Source organism: Anarrhichthys ocellatus, unplaced genomic scaffold (genome assembly GCF_004355925.1).
Source record: "Anarrhichthys ocellatus isolate YVR2014 unplaced genomic scaffold, GSC_Weel_1.0 scaffold12, whole genome shotgun sequence".
Classification (NCBI taxonomy): Eukaryota; Metazoa; Chordata; class Actinopteri; order Perciformes; family Anarhichadidae; genus Anarrhichthys; species Anarrhichthys ocellatus.
This window is the reverse complement of record NW_022280042.1, coordinates 2,907,356-2,922,233: the sequence shown is the minus strand read 5'-3', so window position 1 is coordinate 2,922,233 and position 14,878 is coordinate 2,907,356. Positions and strand designations below refer to the sequence as shown.

Below are 14,878 nucleotides of genomic sequence, written 5' to 3'. Positions count from 1 at the left end.
CATTTATATGGAGTCTATAATAACATCTCGGCAGCGAGATGAGTTGGGAATCTCTGGTGGTTTCATTTAGTGCTAATTCCTCCTGTTAACACACTTTAACATGTCAAATGAGATACGCAGCGCCGACGTGTTCCCACTGTTTGCATCGTGCGTTGCTTTGAACCAGGTGTGTTGGGACGTTAGAGGGTAGAAAAGTTGCAAAGTTGCTGCAATAAATGAGTTAATATTTCTGACACAGTGTGGAAAATGGAGTGCTCGGGTATGCCGTGCTCAGGTATAAGAGTGTGAAAAGGAATGTGTGGAAGTGCTAAACGGAGTGGTGATAAAAGCCCTGCAATAAACTATTGTGAATTACCTGTAAACAAACAATCCCAAATAGAAGTGCGATGCAATCCAGAACTGGCGAGGAGTTGCCGTTGAACATTGTCACGGATCGAAGCAAAATGCCACATTCTCAACTCTACTCCTGATGATCAAATTAATCAAATTGTGTGAAAAGCTACAACTTCTAAGTAAAGCTACGTGAAAAAGAAGGTCACTAAAGGAGGTGAAAGAAACCAACATGTTTCAGCACAAAAGCGGACACCTCAGTGCAGCCCCATATCTGCAGTCCTGTTGCTAATGATCTCACTGTTTAATGGATTACATCCGGATTCTTCATGCAAAACTTGCAGCAGTTATTTGGATTTTTCCACAGTGCGTGGACCCATGCCAGTGATGACGCACAAGATGCTGCACGAGGCGTCATGTGCAGATTTAGAGATCTTATTCCAGAATGTGCCGTATATCCTGCACGAGCCAAACTTCATAACTGACATTACTGGCTTGTAAGTGACGGATAATTGCTGCACAAGGCATAATTTTTTTGTTTGCTTTTTCAATCCCACCATTCAACCCTTGTTCATTTCATCACACCACTCTTCTATTCTCCGTACATGTTGCCTACACGCACACACACACACACACACACACACAGCGCCAAGAGCATCACAAGTAGCTGACGTCAACACTGCTGTAAGAGCGCTGAGAGGCCCCTCCACAGGAGCCATTTTTTTTAACAAGCACACCCACACTCTGCCAACTTCAGCCTTGCTATTGTCCAAACACAAGCAAGCTGTCACTCAGTGCGCTCTGGGCGGAGGACAGTTGCAAAACAATAGTTTTCCCATCATGGCAAGCCAGCGACGAACTTCATCCTCTTCAGCAAGTCCACATCTCACCAGCTGGAATCAAATAACTTTTCTTTTTTTCTTTCTTCTCAGTACTATTCTGTGACATTTCCAATAGCAGCATTAGTATGTCTCCCTCTCGCAAGTGAGAAAATGAGTTTCTCTACCTCCCACCATTTCATTATCTGAGCCATCTCCCAGCACGCAGTCTAATTCCTTTAGCAAGGCCCCCGGTTTCTGCACACTCCTCACCGAAAGCCACTGTGTGGTAGAAACAAAATGGGGACGAGAGAGAGAGAGAGAGAGAGAGAGAGAGAGAGAGAGAGAGAGAGAGCTCTAATGAGTGGATTTCTATAGTAAGCCAGAAACCTGCTAAAGTGCACGCACTGCAGAGATGGACCCACAAAGAACGCGCACGAGCCCTATCTGGCTCTTTCAAACCATCAGTCTTGGAAACACACGGGCACCTCCAGAGAAACCAATTCTACCAACAACAATAAGGTATCTAATTGCGAAGCAAACTCATGCTAGGTAAACACATTTTCGTTTTACTGAGTAAAACGAGTGAACCCGAAAGGCAAACAATATGTTATGCTGTGCTTTAAGCGCTATTGGACGGCATGACATCAATCAAACACCATGTGGTAAACAAGTCCAGGATGTGCATCACGTTTGGTGATGGCAGATTGATGAAATGATTCATATAAGTACACATGACTACATGCACAGCTGGCTCCAAGGGGTCCCTGCACAGATTTGACATGTTCAAATACTTTTACAGCAAAGAGAGCCTGGATTCAGACTTGGGGGCAAGTGTAGGCTCCAGTCTTTTCAGAGCCTTACCTAAGGATGACAATTTGGGATATCTCTGCCTCCATTTTGACCACTCTTTGTACAAATCTGTCTCACGCAAGTCCCTCAACATTGCGGGAATGCAATGCTAAAACTCCAGAATTCCCCTTTGTCTCAAGCAACCAGACTGGAAACACACAACGTCTTCCTTGCCCACACGGCATGTCCTCCATCCTGACAGCGCACGCTCCCCGCCTCGAACCTTCGCTCGCCGACTGTCGCTCGTACTCGCACGGCACAATTCCCGTACCTGCAAAACATGCATTTGTCACGCATCATCAAACCTATGTTTGTGTCATTCTGTCTGCGATGTGATGCTCCAAATGAGGCGGGTAGGGTTCCGAAGCACACGCAGGCATACATAGAGGCACTGCAGAAAGCAAAACCATGACAAAAAAAGACTGAATAAAGCATGAAACCACGAACGACTCCCTCTCCCTCCACAAAGGCACTTGCATAAAGACACCACTTTGAAAGCTTTGATCACATATATCTCCCGGTGAGATTCCAACCATGCGCTCACATGTCAGTTCATCCTTTTGATTTTTTCTTCTTTTTTTTTTTACGTGGACACATCATGTGGTACTGTAAATAGAGTATTGTAGCCTACATATGACATCCATATCACACAGAATAATTTACGACTTCCATCTGCATAATAACATAATCTACGAGTCAGATTTGACTGGGGAGGGGAAGAATCTCGCTGAGGCTAACGGCAGGATAACAGGTTCTTGAAATTTCCATTATTTCCATAAATGGCAGTATGTGAAGGGAGAAATCAGCCACTTTGGGTGGGGGGAGGAGAAGCTCTCTCCCTCTCCCTCTCACATAATGACATGTTCGATAAGTAGTGGTGTACATTACACCCTATTTAAGTAGAAGTAGAACATTTTTTTCAATTACTGCTTTCGGATGAAATGATGGAAGATCAAAAGTTCAACACATGATCTTGTGATCATCATATTTTACCATTTCATCGCAAGAAAAAAAAACATTTGGATCAAAAACGTGTCGATAGATAAAAAGAAACAGAAAAACATTCTGATTTCATCACAAGACACCGAAAAGGAAACTATTTTCTTCACTCAAACAAGACATAGGCCTACCCAGACAATTTCCAGATTAGGCATGTTTTTTTGGCAGATGGCCTTCGAGTCTGGATCCATACTACGCTTTTACACGCAATGGAATATTCCTTGAAGTTAATTCAACACAGGCTGGACAGTGGGAGTGTTAACTGGGAGGCTGATAGGACCAGAAAGTTGATTATGAACAGTAAATTTGTTCTAATTGTGGAACAAAAATAACTGCTGAAACTGATCGCTGCTAAGATGAGAATGAATCATTTTCCTGGACAAATGAAAGCTAAACATGCCCGTCTTTACCCCGCATTGATTGGAAATACCTTCATTATTCATAAACCGTGAGTGCCTTGTGTTTACGTGAATGCGTGCTTGATTTATACGCATTTTACTGTAATTGAGTCCTTGACTGTCCCTTTAAATGTCAACGGGTTTGCCATGACGTTTCATGACAACACTTCATACATAATGCATTTTGACCACAAAGCAATCCCAGCGACCTCACGCGGCGATTCGCACCAGGAGCAGACGCCTCACCTGCTGCCGAGTGCTACGCCGAGCGTGACAGAAAATGTGATCAGCGAACGTGACAACGCGGGGTAAGAGTGGAGGCGGCGGTGGCTGTGAGGAGGGGGGGTGGGGGGCAAAAAAACCCGGTTGAGTGCTGATGAACATTTGAGCATTTTCTACATGCCTGAAGGAATTCCATTAACCACTCTGATTAAAGTAATCACTGGAGCCATCGGTGCCTGTCAGATGCCATCCCTGCCCTCTCAATTACCCAGATCTCCTTGAACTCAATTGCTCGCATCATCATGGAGACTGGGTGGCAGGCTAGAAACGAGGGCGCGCCGAGGACGAGGCATCTCCGGCAAGGAAGGGTGAGGGGTAGGTGAGGCGACGCTGGAGCATATGGAACACGTCCATCCCCTCTATTTGTCTCGGTACACATATTAGCCTAATTATCGTTTATTGTTGCCACGTCGGCTGGTGCGGACCAAATGTGGAAAAACTAAGTGCACAGGTTTAAAAGACAAATACTCAGCATGTGACTCTTTGCACGTCTGCAGTTCAGTTGAGCTGTATTTACATCTACAGCTGCCACTAACACTTATGTTCATACCAATTCATCTGCAGATTGTTTCCTTGTTTGGTTTTGTTCAATAAGATAAGTTAACGATCATATTAGACAAAGAAGAGAAGCCAACCCTTAAAGTCTGCAAGGGCCTTAAGGGGGCACTACTTAAATGTGAGGCTGTCTTGTACAGTGTCTTAAACATTTTTTTAAATCAAATTGAATACCTTATATATTCCAGTTCATATGGTGTAAAATTAAACCACACATAAAATGACCACAAACTAACTGAGCAGTAAATATTCCAGCTGTACCTGATGGGAACTTAAAGGCAACATGATGGCATACACAATGCTGGGGGGGGGGGGCTCTTTGCAGCGTAAATCAGCCCTTTGCATGTGTAGCGTCAAGCTGTTTTTATTTACCACAAACACCGAATTCTGCCAGCACCATCTGATGAGTTACAAAGTAGAATTCTGAGCAAAATAAACTGTTAAATCAAATCCAGGAAATGTTTAATTAGCCTGGCATGTCCGGCGTCAACCGTTAGGAAAATAGCTGCTTCGAAGTTGAGCTGAAAATAGCAGAGTGATGAGCCAACACTTGGAAGCTGAGACGGCTTTCACGCGTTGTACAATTCCACGATGATTAACTCTCAAATGGTGCGGAAGTAAGAAAATATTGGAACACGAGCTGCCTGTTGCCCCCCCCCCGTCCCCTCCTACCCCGCCTCTTCATCTGAAAGCGGTTGGAGTATTTCCTTTCCTGAGCTCGGGGGGCCCAAGAACACACTTGCACGCCGTCTTCTGAACTTTCCCTGTTTTGGCTTCGTCATCGAGCAAAGAGCGAGACTTCTGTGACAGCCACATCTGCACCTCCATCACGCCTCGCGTTGCATCAGCCACGCGTCGGATTCAGCACAGTGGGTTGAGCCCTAAATCTGAATCTGGGGGGGGGGGGGGGGCTCTTGTGCAGCATGAGGCAACACGAGGCGAGGCATTTCATCTCAGAACTTCTTTTCCGAATACAGATGTTGACCACTACAGGGATCTCATTGTTTGCTTTTCAGGGCGTGCTGGGATCATTTTAACTGCATCAAATGTGATTGGCCGAACCAAAGAGCTAGGAAGCTTATGAAAGGCTATAAATTGAAGAACCCAAGAAGGCATAATAAACTCTTTGCCCTTCCTTGATGCCTCCATTTGTGTTAAGACCTTAAGAGCCCATTGGCTGATTAAAAGCATTATTTCAACTGGCAAGACTCCCCCCACACACCCCACCTCCTCCTCCCTCTCTCTCTCTGCACACAAGCACACACTACATCCCATTCTGCAGTGCGATGCTTCACGCACCCATTACTCTGGGACAGGGTGCGGTGTCATAACAGTGATAAACATCCACGCTGGGAGTTTTGAGCAGAATGTACATACCCACAGATACAGAGATACAGTAATAACAACTCATTTGGAATGCATGCATGATTCAGTGATTATGTAATTGTGCTAAATCCGTTTTTTTTCTTCTTCTCTTGCTGGAGTTCTGTGAATGTAGCTAAATCATCCTGAAGAATGTAATATTATAGGAAATAAAAAATCTGACATTTTATACATTTTGTCATTGCACAGATACATTTTGTTTTCCATATTGGCATCAGGAAAAATAAATAAAAATCCACATTGAAAAATGTCAACACTGTGCCATCCCATAGGCCACCAATGCTGGCCGACTGCACACACTTCTTGGCTGTGATTCACATCCCCTGCTACATGTATGACACATCCACAGTTACACTCGGTTCCAGGACTCCTCATCTCTCAAATGGTGCCTTCTGTTCTCATTCTGGGCCTCCATGAAAAGATCCAACAAAAGGACCCTGAGCAGACCGGTTTCATTTTCCATCTTTCTTTTTTTTCACTGTTAAAAAAAAAAAAAAAGGCAGCTGACACACCACTGATATTTAGTCAAAGATGACTTATTTTAGCAGATGTTATTATAAATCCCTGATAATTCCCTCAAAATTTAGAAACAAGGGATCAATTGACACTGACACGGCCTCTCCAGAGAGATCCCTGCCCGCCTCAGTTAGGGAACATTGAAGTCCTAAATGGTGACGCTCGCCACACACTGAAAATGGTGGCACAGTGCTCCTTTGCATTTTTATAGACCTAATTAGCATATTGGATTTAAGTGGGTCAATTGAAGAGTAACTTAAAGTCCAACTGAAATGACAGTGCATTATTTTCTTTTCTGCTACAGCATGGGGAGAAATCTATACATGATATTTTCTGTTGTCATGATGGCGACCCCCTTTCACTTTATTTGTCTGCGTCGATGAAGACCTTTTTTTGATACAGCCAATCAAATCTTGCAGAGCAGACGGTCACACCACAGCCTGCAACACATTAGCTGTAGCTCTGCCCCATTAGCTTTCCTGCTGAAGTCTCCTTCCTATCCAAACACAAACGCACATCCTGTCCTGCACCTTTGCTTTGTTGAACGAGCCACCACACAAACATCCGCTGGGGGAGATAGCTAATTAGCTGCTCAGCTGCAGAGCATTAAAGGGAATGGAAGCGCACCTGCAAATGCCACATCGGTCCAGTCGGACGCTGGGGTGGATCTTACTCTTTAATACCACTAACTGTCTTCCTGTGACACGTGGGCTACAGGGTATGTTTGTTCACTTTGTGTCTGTTTCCCTAAGGTGCAACACTGCTGTCAATCAAACACGGCGAGGGACACACCCCTCAGGCCAGCTCACCCGAAAAAGAGCATTTCTAATGTTTCCCCAAATACCTTTTTTTTCAGCATTTTAATAATAAAACTATTGACATTAAAACACACATTTAAAAAACAAATTAAAAAACATTTCGACAACAAAAAGGATGACTAAATGTGATTTCAGTTGGACTTTAACAAAAATGTAAACAAGCGCATAAAATATAATAAAAAAAACATGCAGCATTTTCCAAAATATTATCGTAATATCTTTTCCTAAGTAAGAAATGTTTCTAAAAGTATTTACTTATGAAACCAATTGAAAAAAATAAAGGATGAGAAATGGCTGGACACCAAGCCCTAAATTCAGAAGCCTGCGTCGACCTCCTGTCTTAATCGGCGTGCAAGTTTATACCCATTGACTTTGTCAAGATTGCTAACATAGCATTTAGTTTCAACTCCAATGATGGTTACATAAATGACCAAATTATCGCTTGCCAGGCAAGAACGTGGATGCTGTTGTCATGGTATAATTGCAAAGGGACAGCCTCAGATAATGCTCATTGATTGAGACCCATTGATTCTAATCCGCACTGGACACTAGCTGCCCCTCTGAGTGAGGCATATATACTGTACCTGTATCGGCTTTGATTGACTCCACAACATAGCAAATTCTTACTCGCCAATGTATTGCCATTTGATTTCAAAATAAAAACAACTTGTCCAGGGCACCCGTTTGAAGCTCTCCAATCCCATAATCCACACCGTTTTCTTCATTTGTGAATGTGAAAATAAATCGGACCAAACCCATATGGCCTTTATATTATCACTAACCAGCCTCAGTTTCCTCATAAGCACATTATATGAACCTGACATCATGTTTATTTGATGACAATAACATAGTTTGGTCAATATAGTGCAATAAGTGCAAAGCGATCAAAACAAATAAAGTTGAGAAGGGATAGAGAATCTGCGAACGCTTGTAGAAAAATAGGTGTTACATTGATTAAAATATCAGTATTACACAACATAATTAATACTTCAAATGTCATTTATGAATTTTGTTTTGTTCTACATATTAAGAATGAATACCCATATTCATTTTTAATACAATAATCTCCTTTATGAGAGCTCATTGAAGGCTAACCCGCCTTCCAATTCCAAAAAGTGCAGAAAGCATACAAAGACACTTTTTTTTTTTTTCTTTTTTCATCTTCTTCAAATGTCGCAGTCTTTTTTGAACATTAGGGGTGTGCCACTTTCAAAAAAAGCCACTTTTACAATGCAGAGCTACAGTAAATGAAACTACAAACATAAGCCTTTCCAGAGGATCATGGAGTATGATGACACAGGTAATATTGATGTAGAATCAAAAGTTTTGAAAAGACATGGCAGATTATATCAATAAATACTTACTTACAGACTACAGCAGAAAATAGTCCGACACAGTTTTGATGATCTGCTGTACAGTGTTTTTGTCCAAGAGTGTGGTTTTATAAACATTTCTTTTCTGATTCACAATATACCTTATGTATGGTTATAATCCTGAAAATTAAGCTGGGTAAGATTTACCTGTACACTTACATTTTGTGTGTTATTCGATCTTCACCATAGAAAAATAGATTTTGCATCATCAGTTAAGTAGAGCAATTTTGTTCATCCGTGTTTCAGAAAGCTGTATCCATTCCTGTAATGTCATGTTTCAGAAATAAGAATAAGATTGTTCGGCACACCCCGTTACAACTCCTTTTTCTTGTGTGTGTCGTGCCAAGGCACCCAATAAACTGAGCCACTGTTTCAAGGAGGGTCAAGAGACGAAATGATTCATTACATTAATGATTCTGTTGCTCTAGAACTGGCTGAAGGTGGTCTGTTTCTCAAGAACTTCGAGGTAATCGGGCTCAGACTGCAGTTTAGCTTTTAGCTCCAAATATTCATTTCTGTTGGGCTCAACATAAACAGTACTGGGTGCCGTGCCATAGAGCACCGTTTCTCTTATCCTCTCCGGGTGCAAGAACTGACGTCTGACATCAAAATTTGGGTTGTACGTGTACGACACAGGCCCTGTGTACTTGTACTCTAAATTGGCGCCTGCTGGGATGGACGGGATTGACGGATGGGGGGGCTGTTTATCGTGATCGAGGATGCCTCTGAAGAAATGGTCTGCATCCGGGATAGGGGAGGGGTTCTCACGTGGCTCGATGGTGCTAACACTGTACGTAGGGCTCCTCATCGTACCGCTATCCCTCTCATCATCCGGGGTACTCCTGTACGTGACCTTGAGCTCATGGAGGTCACGGTAATCCTCCACTGTGTTGCCTTCTCGTGACCTGTAAATGGGGTTTTTGCACATATGGCCCATGGGGTGGGGGATATACTCATAGACGTGGCCGGCTGGGGCCTTGACTTTGGGGCCGGAACGGTTGCTGTAGAGGCTGTACTGCAAGTTAAAAGAGCTGACATCCGAATTGTTAGTGCTGGTGCGGTCACTCTGGGACTTTTTACGCTTTTTCATCACGACTACAAACAGCCCCGCGGCCACGAAGACAGACATGATGAAGACGAGCAGGAGGCTGAGGATGAGGACAGAGAGGGGGACGGTGCTGCTGGGGGTGTTGAACTTCTGTGGCGCACCCGTGGTCACGATCCTGTCATCCATGGGCTCTTCCGTAGGGGGCGTCGGAGAGACGTTAGCGTCAGAGTAGTCCGGGCAGAGCTGCTCTGACTGGATGGAGCGCACGTCCATTCCTGTGTGGCGCCGTGGCGTTTCGCACACAATCTCATTGACCACGGTGCCTGCGCTCAGCTGCTCCAGCCATATCTTCATTCCCACTATGTCACAGGAGCAGTCCCAGGGGTTTTCAAACAGATCCATCTGCAACAGCAGCTTCAGCTGATCTAAAACACCACTCACAGGCAGGTTTTGGAAATGGTTGTTGCGAAGATTGAGTCGAGACAGGGAGAGGCTGGAAAAGATGCCCACCGGTAAAGTTTTCAGAAGGTTGTTGTTGAGGAAGAGCAGCTGGAGATTAGGGAGGTAGCGGAAAGTGCCCGCATCAACCTCCTTGATTTTGTTGTACTCTAAATAAAGATACTGCAAGTTCTGCAAACCAAAAAACATTTCTCCTGTAAGCCTGTCCATGAGATTACCATTCAAATACAGCCTACGCAGGTTGGTTAAATCCCCAAAAGCCCGGTCGTGGATCAGACTTATCCTGTTGTTTCCCAGGTGAAGCAAATCCAATCCAACAGCATCCACGAAATCTGATCTCCGCACCACAGGGATGTAATTTCCAGTGAGATACATTTTTTTAGGATTGTATGGCTTGGGTTTTAGATCAGAAATGCTTTCAATCTTTCTCTCTTGGCAGTTGACATTCAGCCCGATCTCGGATATCTGCAGGTTGCACGTGCAGGCAGCTGGACAGTCCAAAGGCACAGGAGATTTGGTCTGAAAAGCAATGATGGGGCCATAATTGTAAGGGTTACCGCCAGGTATTCGGGAAGTGGGCTTTAACCTAGTTCTGTTAAATTGCCGTGTGCCCTTAGTCGGCCTAGAGGAGGACCTAAAAACAGCCGAGGAGGTGGCGGAGGCGGTGACAGCAGCAGGTGTGGTGTGGTAATATCCATTGGTGCTGCTAGGGGGTGCAGGCCTGATAGTGTCTTCCAAGGGTCTTCTTGGGCAGAGCTCCTGCTTGGACACCTCATCCAGGTCCCTACCGTGGAGCCTGAACGGAGTCGAGCACACCACTTCCCCCACCAGAGCGGTGTAGGCTATACTCTCCAGCCAAGCCTTCAGAGCAATCAGCTCGCAGGAGCAATTCCACGGGTTCTCCTCCAGTTGTAATTCCACGACTTTGTCCATGTGCTCCAAGAGGCCGATGTAGGGGAACATTTTTAACCGGTTCCCCCTCAGGTCCAAGTGCGTAAGGGGGACATTCCGGAAGATATTCGTGGGCAAAGCAGAGAGCAGGTTGTCGTTTAAAATCATCACTGTCAGTTGGTGTAGTTTGCTCAAGGCATTGGGCTCTATATTGGTGATGTAATTATAATCAATCTGAAGGTATTCCAAACTCTCCAGTCCGACAAAGGTGTCGTCCCTCATAAACTCGATCTTGTTGTTATTCAGGTGCAACCTTTTTAATCCCTGGAGTCCATTGAAGGCACCTGACTCTATCTCCGAGATATCATTGTTCCCCAAGTGCAGGATGGTCACTCCTGTGTAATTGATGAAATCATTGACTGACAGCTTCTTCAGGAGGTTCCCTGTCAGCAGGAGGTGGTACACGGAGAAATGGACCGGGCTGATCTCAGTCAGTCTGATGATGCCCCGATTCTCGCAGCTCACCGTCAGGATCCCTTCCTTCTCCTCGCACGTACACAGGTTCCGACAGATCTCCCCATAATTGTCATACATCTCGACCAGCCTCAGAGATGATGCAATCAGAAGGATTATTTTGAGGATCCAGATATGCATTTTTCCTGGGAGAGGATGCCCCAGCTCACTCAAGTGCGATACCAGTATGAGGAGTCATCTAAAAAGGAGGAAAAGAAAAGGACGGGTTCTGTTTTATAGAGCATTGAAAACAAAATAAAACATATGTGACAAAATGCAATCATAGTACTGAACTACTGACAGAGCAGACCCTGGTGAACAAGTATCCATAACAAATACACAGGCAAAGACAAGTGGACCCATTAATGTTTGTTCATTATGCAGATGTGTTGTGTCGGCACCGTTGTTTTTTTTTGGGGGGGGGGGGTTTGAGGGCGTCAGAGAAAAAGCGAGCTGGATGAATGTTTAATAAATGCATACTTAAACGATAATATATAATCAAGCAGATGACACAACTACCCGCGGTGGATGGCCACTGCGCATTTTTGATAGCTCGCCTGAATTCCAATCCATCTTGGGAGGGGGGAAAAAAAACCTTCGCCATCCACCGCGTGCAGACTGATAGATCTGGTCATTTACTTCTTCAATCTCTTGAGAATTTGTTCTCACAAAGAAGAGATATATATATACATATATACATATATATATATATATATATATATATACATATATACACATATTCATATATATTCATATACATATATATATATATATACACATATTCATATACATATATATATATATATATACACATATATACACACATATATATATATATATACACATATACACATGCATGTGTATCACATCACTTCGTGTGACGGATGATGTAGCGTTTTTTTCCCGATTTAATCATTCAAATAAACTAACATTAAAATCCCAAAGATGCAACTCCTGTAACCGTGAAGATTTCTCACTTACCCCACATACCCAACGACTTGGTAAAGGTGGGGAAACTGTCGGATCCCTTCTCTCCACCTCCGTCCAAACAACATAAGAACGGGGAATGTATTCGCCTGCTATGATTAAACCGATCCCGGGTAAAAAGATGATGCCAAATGCAGGCTCTCATAAAGGAATCGTGTGAGAGAAGCACTCCGTGATCATCTTAAAATCCGGCCTGCGATAGAAAATGTGAAAATCAGCCTACAAGACGACAGTCGCAGCCTTTCTTGTGCCCACGGGCGAAAAAAAAGAAAAAAAGAAACGAGGAGTTGATCAAAGGCAAATCAGCAAGTGCTGTTGATCTCGTGGCGGATCTCTGATCGAAATTGCATTTTGACGGGGAGTAAATAATTCTATAATCAAGTATTCTGTATGGCATCTGCTACATAGAAGGTTACAGATAGTCCCTCTCTCCGCCATAGACGCGTGAGTGCGCGTGCACACGCACACGTTCTATCTGTGTGCGCTCCTTAAAAGAACACAAAAGCCTACACATCGACCCAGTAAGTCTCCCTAAATATGCGCGTTTTAACACACGAGAACACGCACGACTGTTACATAGGATTGGGGCGCCCGCTTTCATGTCATTCCGTCTCACACCTGAGTAGCCTATTGCCATAAAGCGAAGAAATACCCATCGCCTCTGGATATAAAATAGATAACTTGGAAGCCTGTGCGTCTATCGCCGCCGGGTATGCCCGTGCCGAGGCAGTGCTGTTTTTCGGAACGAATAAAACTGTGATGATATTTATGTGATCATAAAAAAACTGCAGGTTTTTTATTGCAATAGCAGCCGCAGACAGCTTGCTTAACGGCATCTTAAAAAAATGGGATCAACTTCGGCAATGCAACGGGGGTTTGGAACTAGATTTCAGCACCACGGACAGATCCCCACACCCCCACACCCCGCCCGACATAATGTTAAAGCACATAACGCCTCAGCGCAGACGGGCAGTAGAAAGAGAGAGAGAGATAGAGACAGAAAAAAACATTGTCCTCTTACCGTGCTGATCCCGGTAAACGGCAAAGCATCCCGAAAATCACGACTGTGCCCCGTCTTTTTGCTCCAACCTCAGTGAAAACATGGGTATGGGTGATTTCACCGCCCGCACTTCCGTCGGGTGTCAAAAAAATATCAAAAATAAATACTTAAAGTCAAGTCTCCTCGGTGTTTAGCTCCATAAAGCAGGCATCGAAGAGCACATATACAGTCTCATTCAGGCCAATAACGTGACTGCCCGCGCGGCAAAACGGGCGCCTGTATTCTTCCAGCAACGACAGAAATTAGCAGCAGCAGCATCTCGGAAAAACAGCCAAAACCAAAGTTCGAACATGGTAAAGAAAAGGGGGCGAAGGAAAACTCGGTAATCCCACATCAGACGAGACTTGCCGCATGCATTTTAACTGTGCCTTTCATCCATGCGCACTGGCGAAGCGGAGGAGAGAGGCACGGATCCCCTTGTCTGCTGCCAGTGGTGCGGCTTGTACAAGTTTATGTATAGATCTGTCCAAGGTCTCTTTTATTTCAATTGCCACACCGTTCAAATCGACCGGAGATCAGCGGATATGTTCCTCCAGACTCGGATACAGGAATCCGATCCCCCTTTTCTTTTTGCTCCAGCCCTGCATTGCTCATAACATATACGATAAATATACACACGAGCTTTATCTTCCCACCAATGTTTCAACTAGTGGAACTTGATCTTGGTCGGTGCAAACCAGCACATCCCCTACAGCGATCGGACGTATTATGAAACAATTACCGTAGTATATAGCGGGCGAAATCACTCGTAAAAACGCATAAATCCCTCCCCCAATCTCACGACTGTCACGGCGCAGAAATGAAAAACAATGTAATGCGTGCAATACTTTTTAAGGGGGTATGGTAATGTGGAGGAGGTGGGGTGTGTGTGTGTGTGGAGGGGGGAGTGGTGGAGTTGGAATGGAGAAGAGGGAGGCTGGAAGAAGACCCGTAGAGGGCAGCACAATGATGATGAAAAAGGCAGCTTGGCAAGGCTTGCGTTTCCAGGCTGCACTTTGTTATTTGGTGTATTTCAATTCAGCAGCAACAGCCATTTGATTTGTCACTCAGAGCTTTTTGGCTGTTTTCTACCAAGCTGGGGCATCTTATTCACATTCCTTAGAGAGGTAAGACACAGCTTTTTTCTTTGGTTTTGAATTCTTCCCAACCAGCCTTTTAATTTCCTCGGAGAGAAGCTGTATATATCCCGACACTCATCCTGGATTCATCATGCCTCTTCATTATTCAGTCTGGAAAGACATTCCATGAACAGCCTTCAATGATTGCAGAACTGCTGGAATACATGTACTTATTAGCAGCACATTGTTCCCCTCCCCCCCCCCCCTCTATGTGGGGTGACGAACAATCTGAATACCTTCGACATCGCGACCTGCCCGAACAAAAGGAACATCCTCGTTTGAATTGACCGCATCAGCTCACAGTGCTATAGACAATGCCCACGAAGCCGACCTTCAACCTTTAACTCAGCAGAGTGGGTATTAAAAGTTGGAGACAAATGAGGTCAAGCAAGCACTCATCCGTGCACCTCATATCTCTTTATGGACGCTTCCAAACACAAGGATTAAGCCAATAGTCCCAGAAAAACACACACTTACA

At 44.4% G+C, this 14,878-nt stretch overlaps 1 protein-coding gene across 2 annotated transcripts; it reads right to left on the bottom strand.

Moving 5' to 3' along the window:
- Positions 1 to 7,326: 7,326 nt before the first annotated feature.
- slitrk5 (SLIT and NTRK like family member 5) lies at positions 7,327 to 14,090 on the bottom strand. 2 transcript variants are annotated; one of them, XM_031852171.1, is made up of 2 exons: positions 13,244 to 14,090; positions 7,327 to 11,434 (listed from the first exon to the last, which is right to left on the bottom strand). In XM_031852171.1, exon 2 carries the CDS (start codon positions 11,374 to 11,376, stop codon positions 8,749 to 8,751), a length of 2,628 nt encoding a protein of 875 aa, XP_031708031.1. In that variant the 5' UTR covers positions 11,377 to 11,434; positions 13,244 to 14,090; the 3' UTR covers positions 7,327 to 8,748. The 2 variants fall into 2 exon arrangements, with proteins under 2 accessions (XP_031708031.1, XP_031708032.1); XM_031852172.1 differs by lacking the exon at positions 13,244 to 14,090 and adding an exon at positions 12,217 to 13,220.
- Between the last annotated feature and the right edge of the window lie 788 nt (positions 14,091 to 14,878).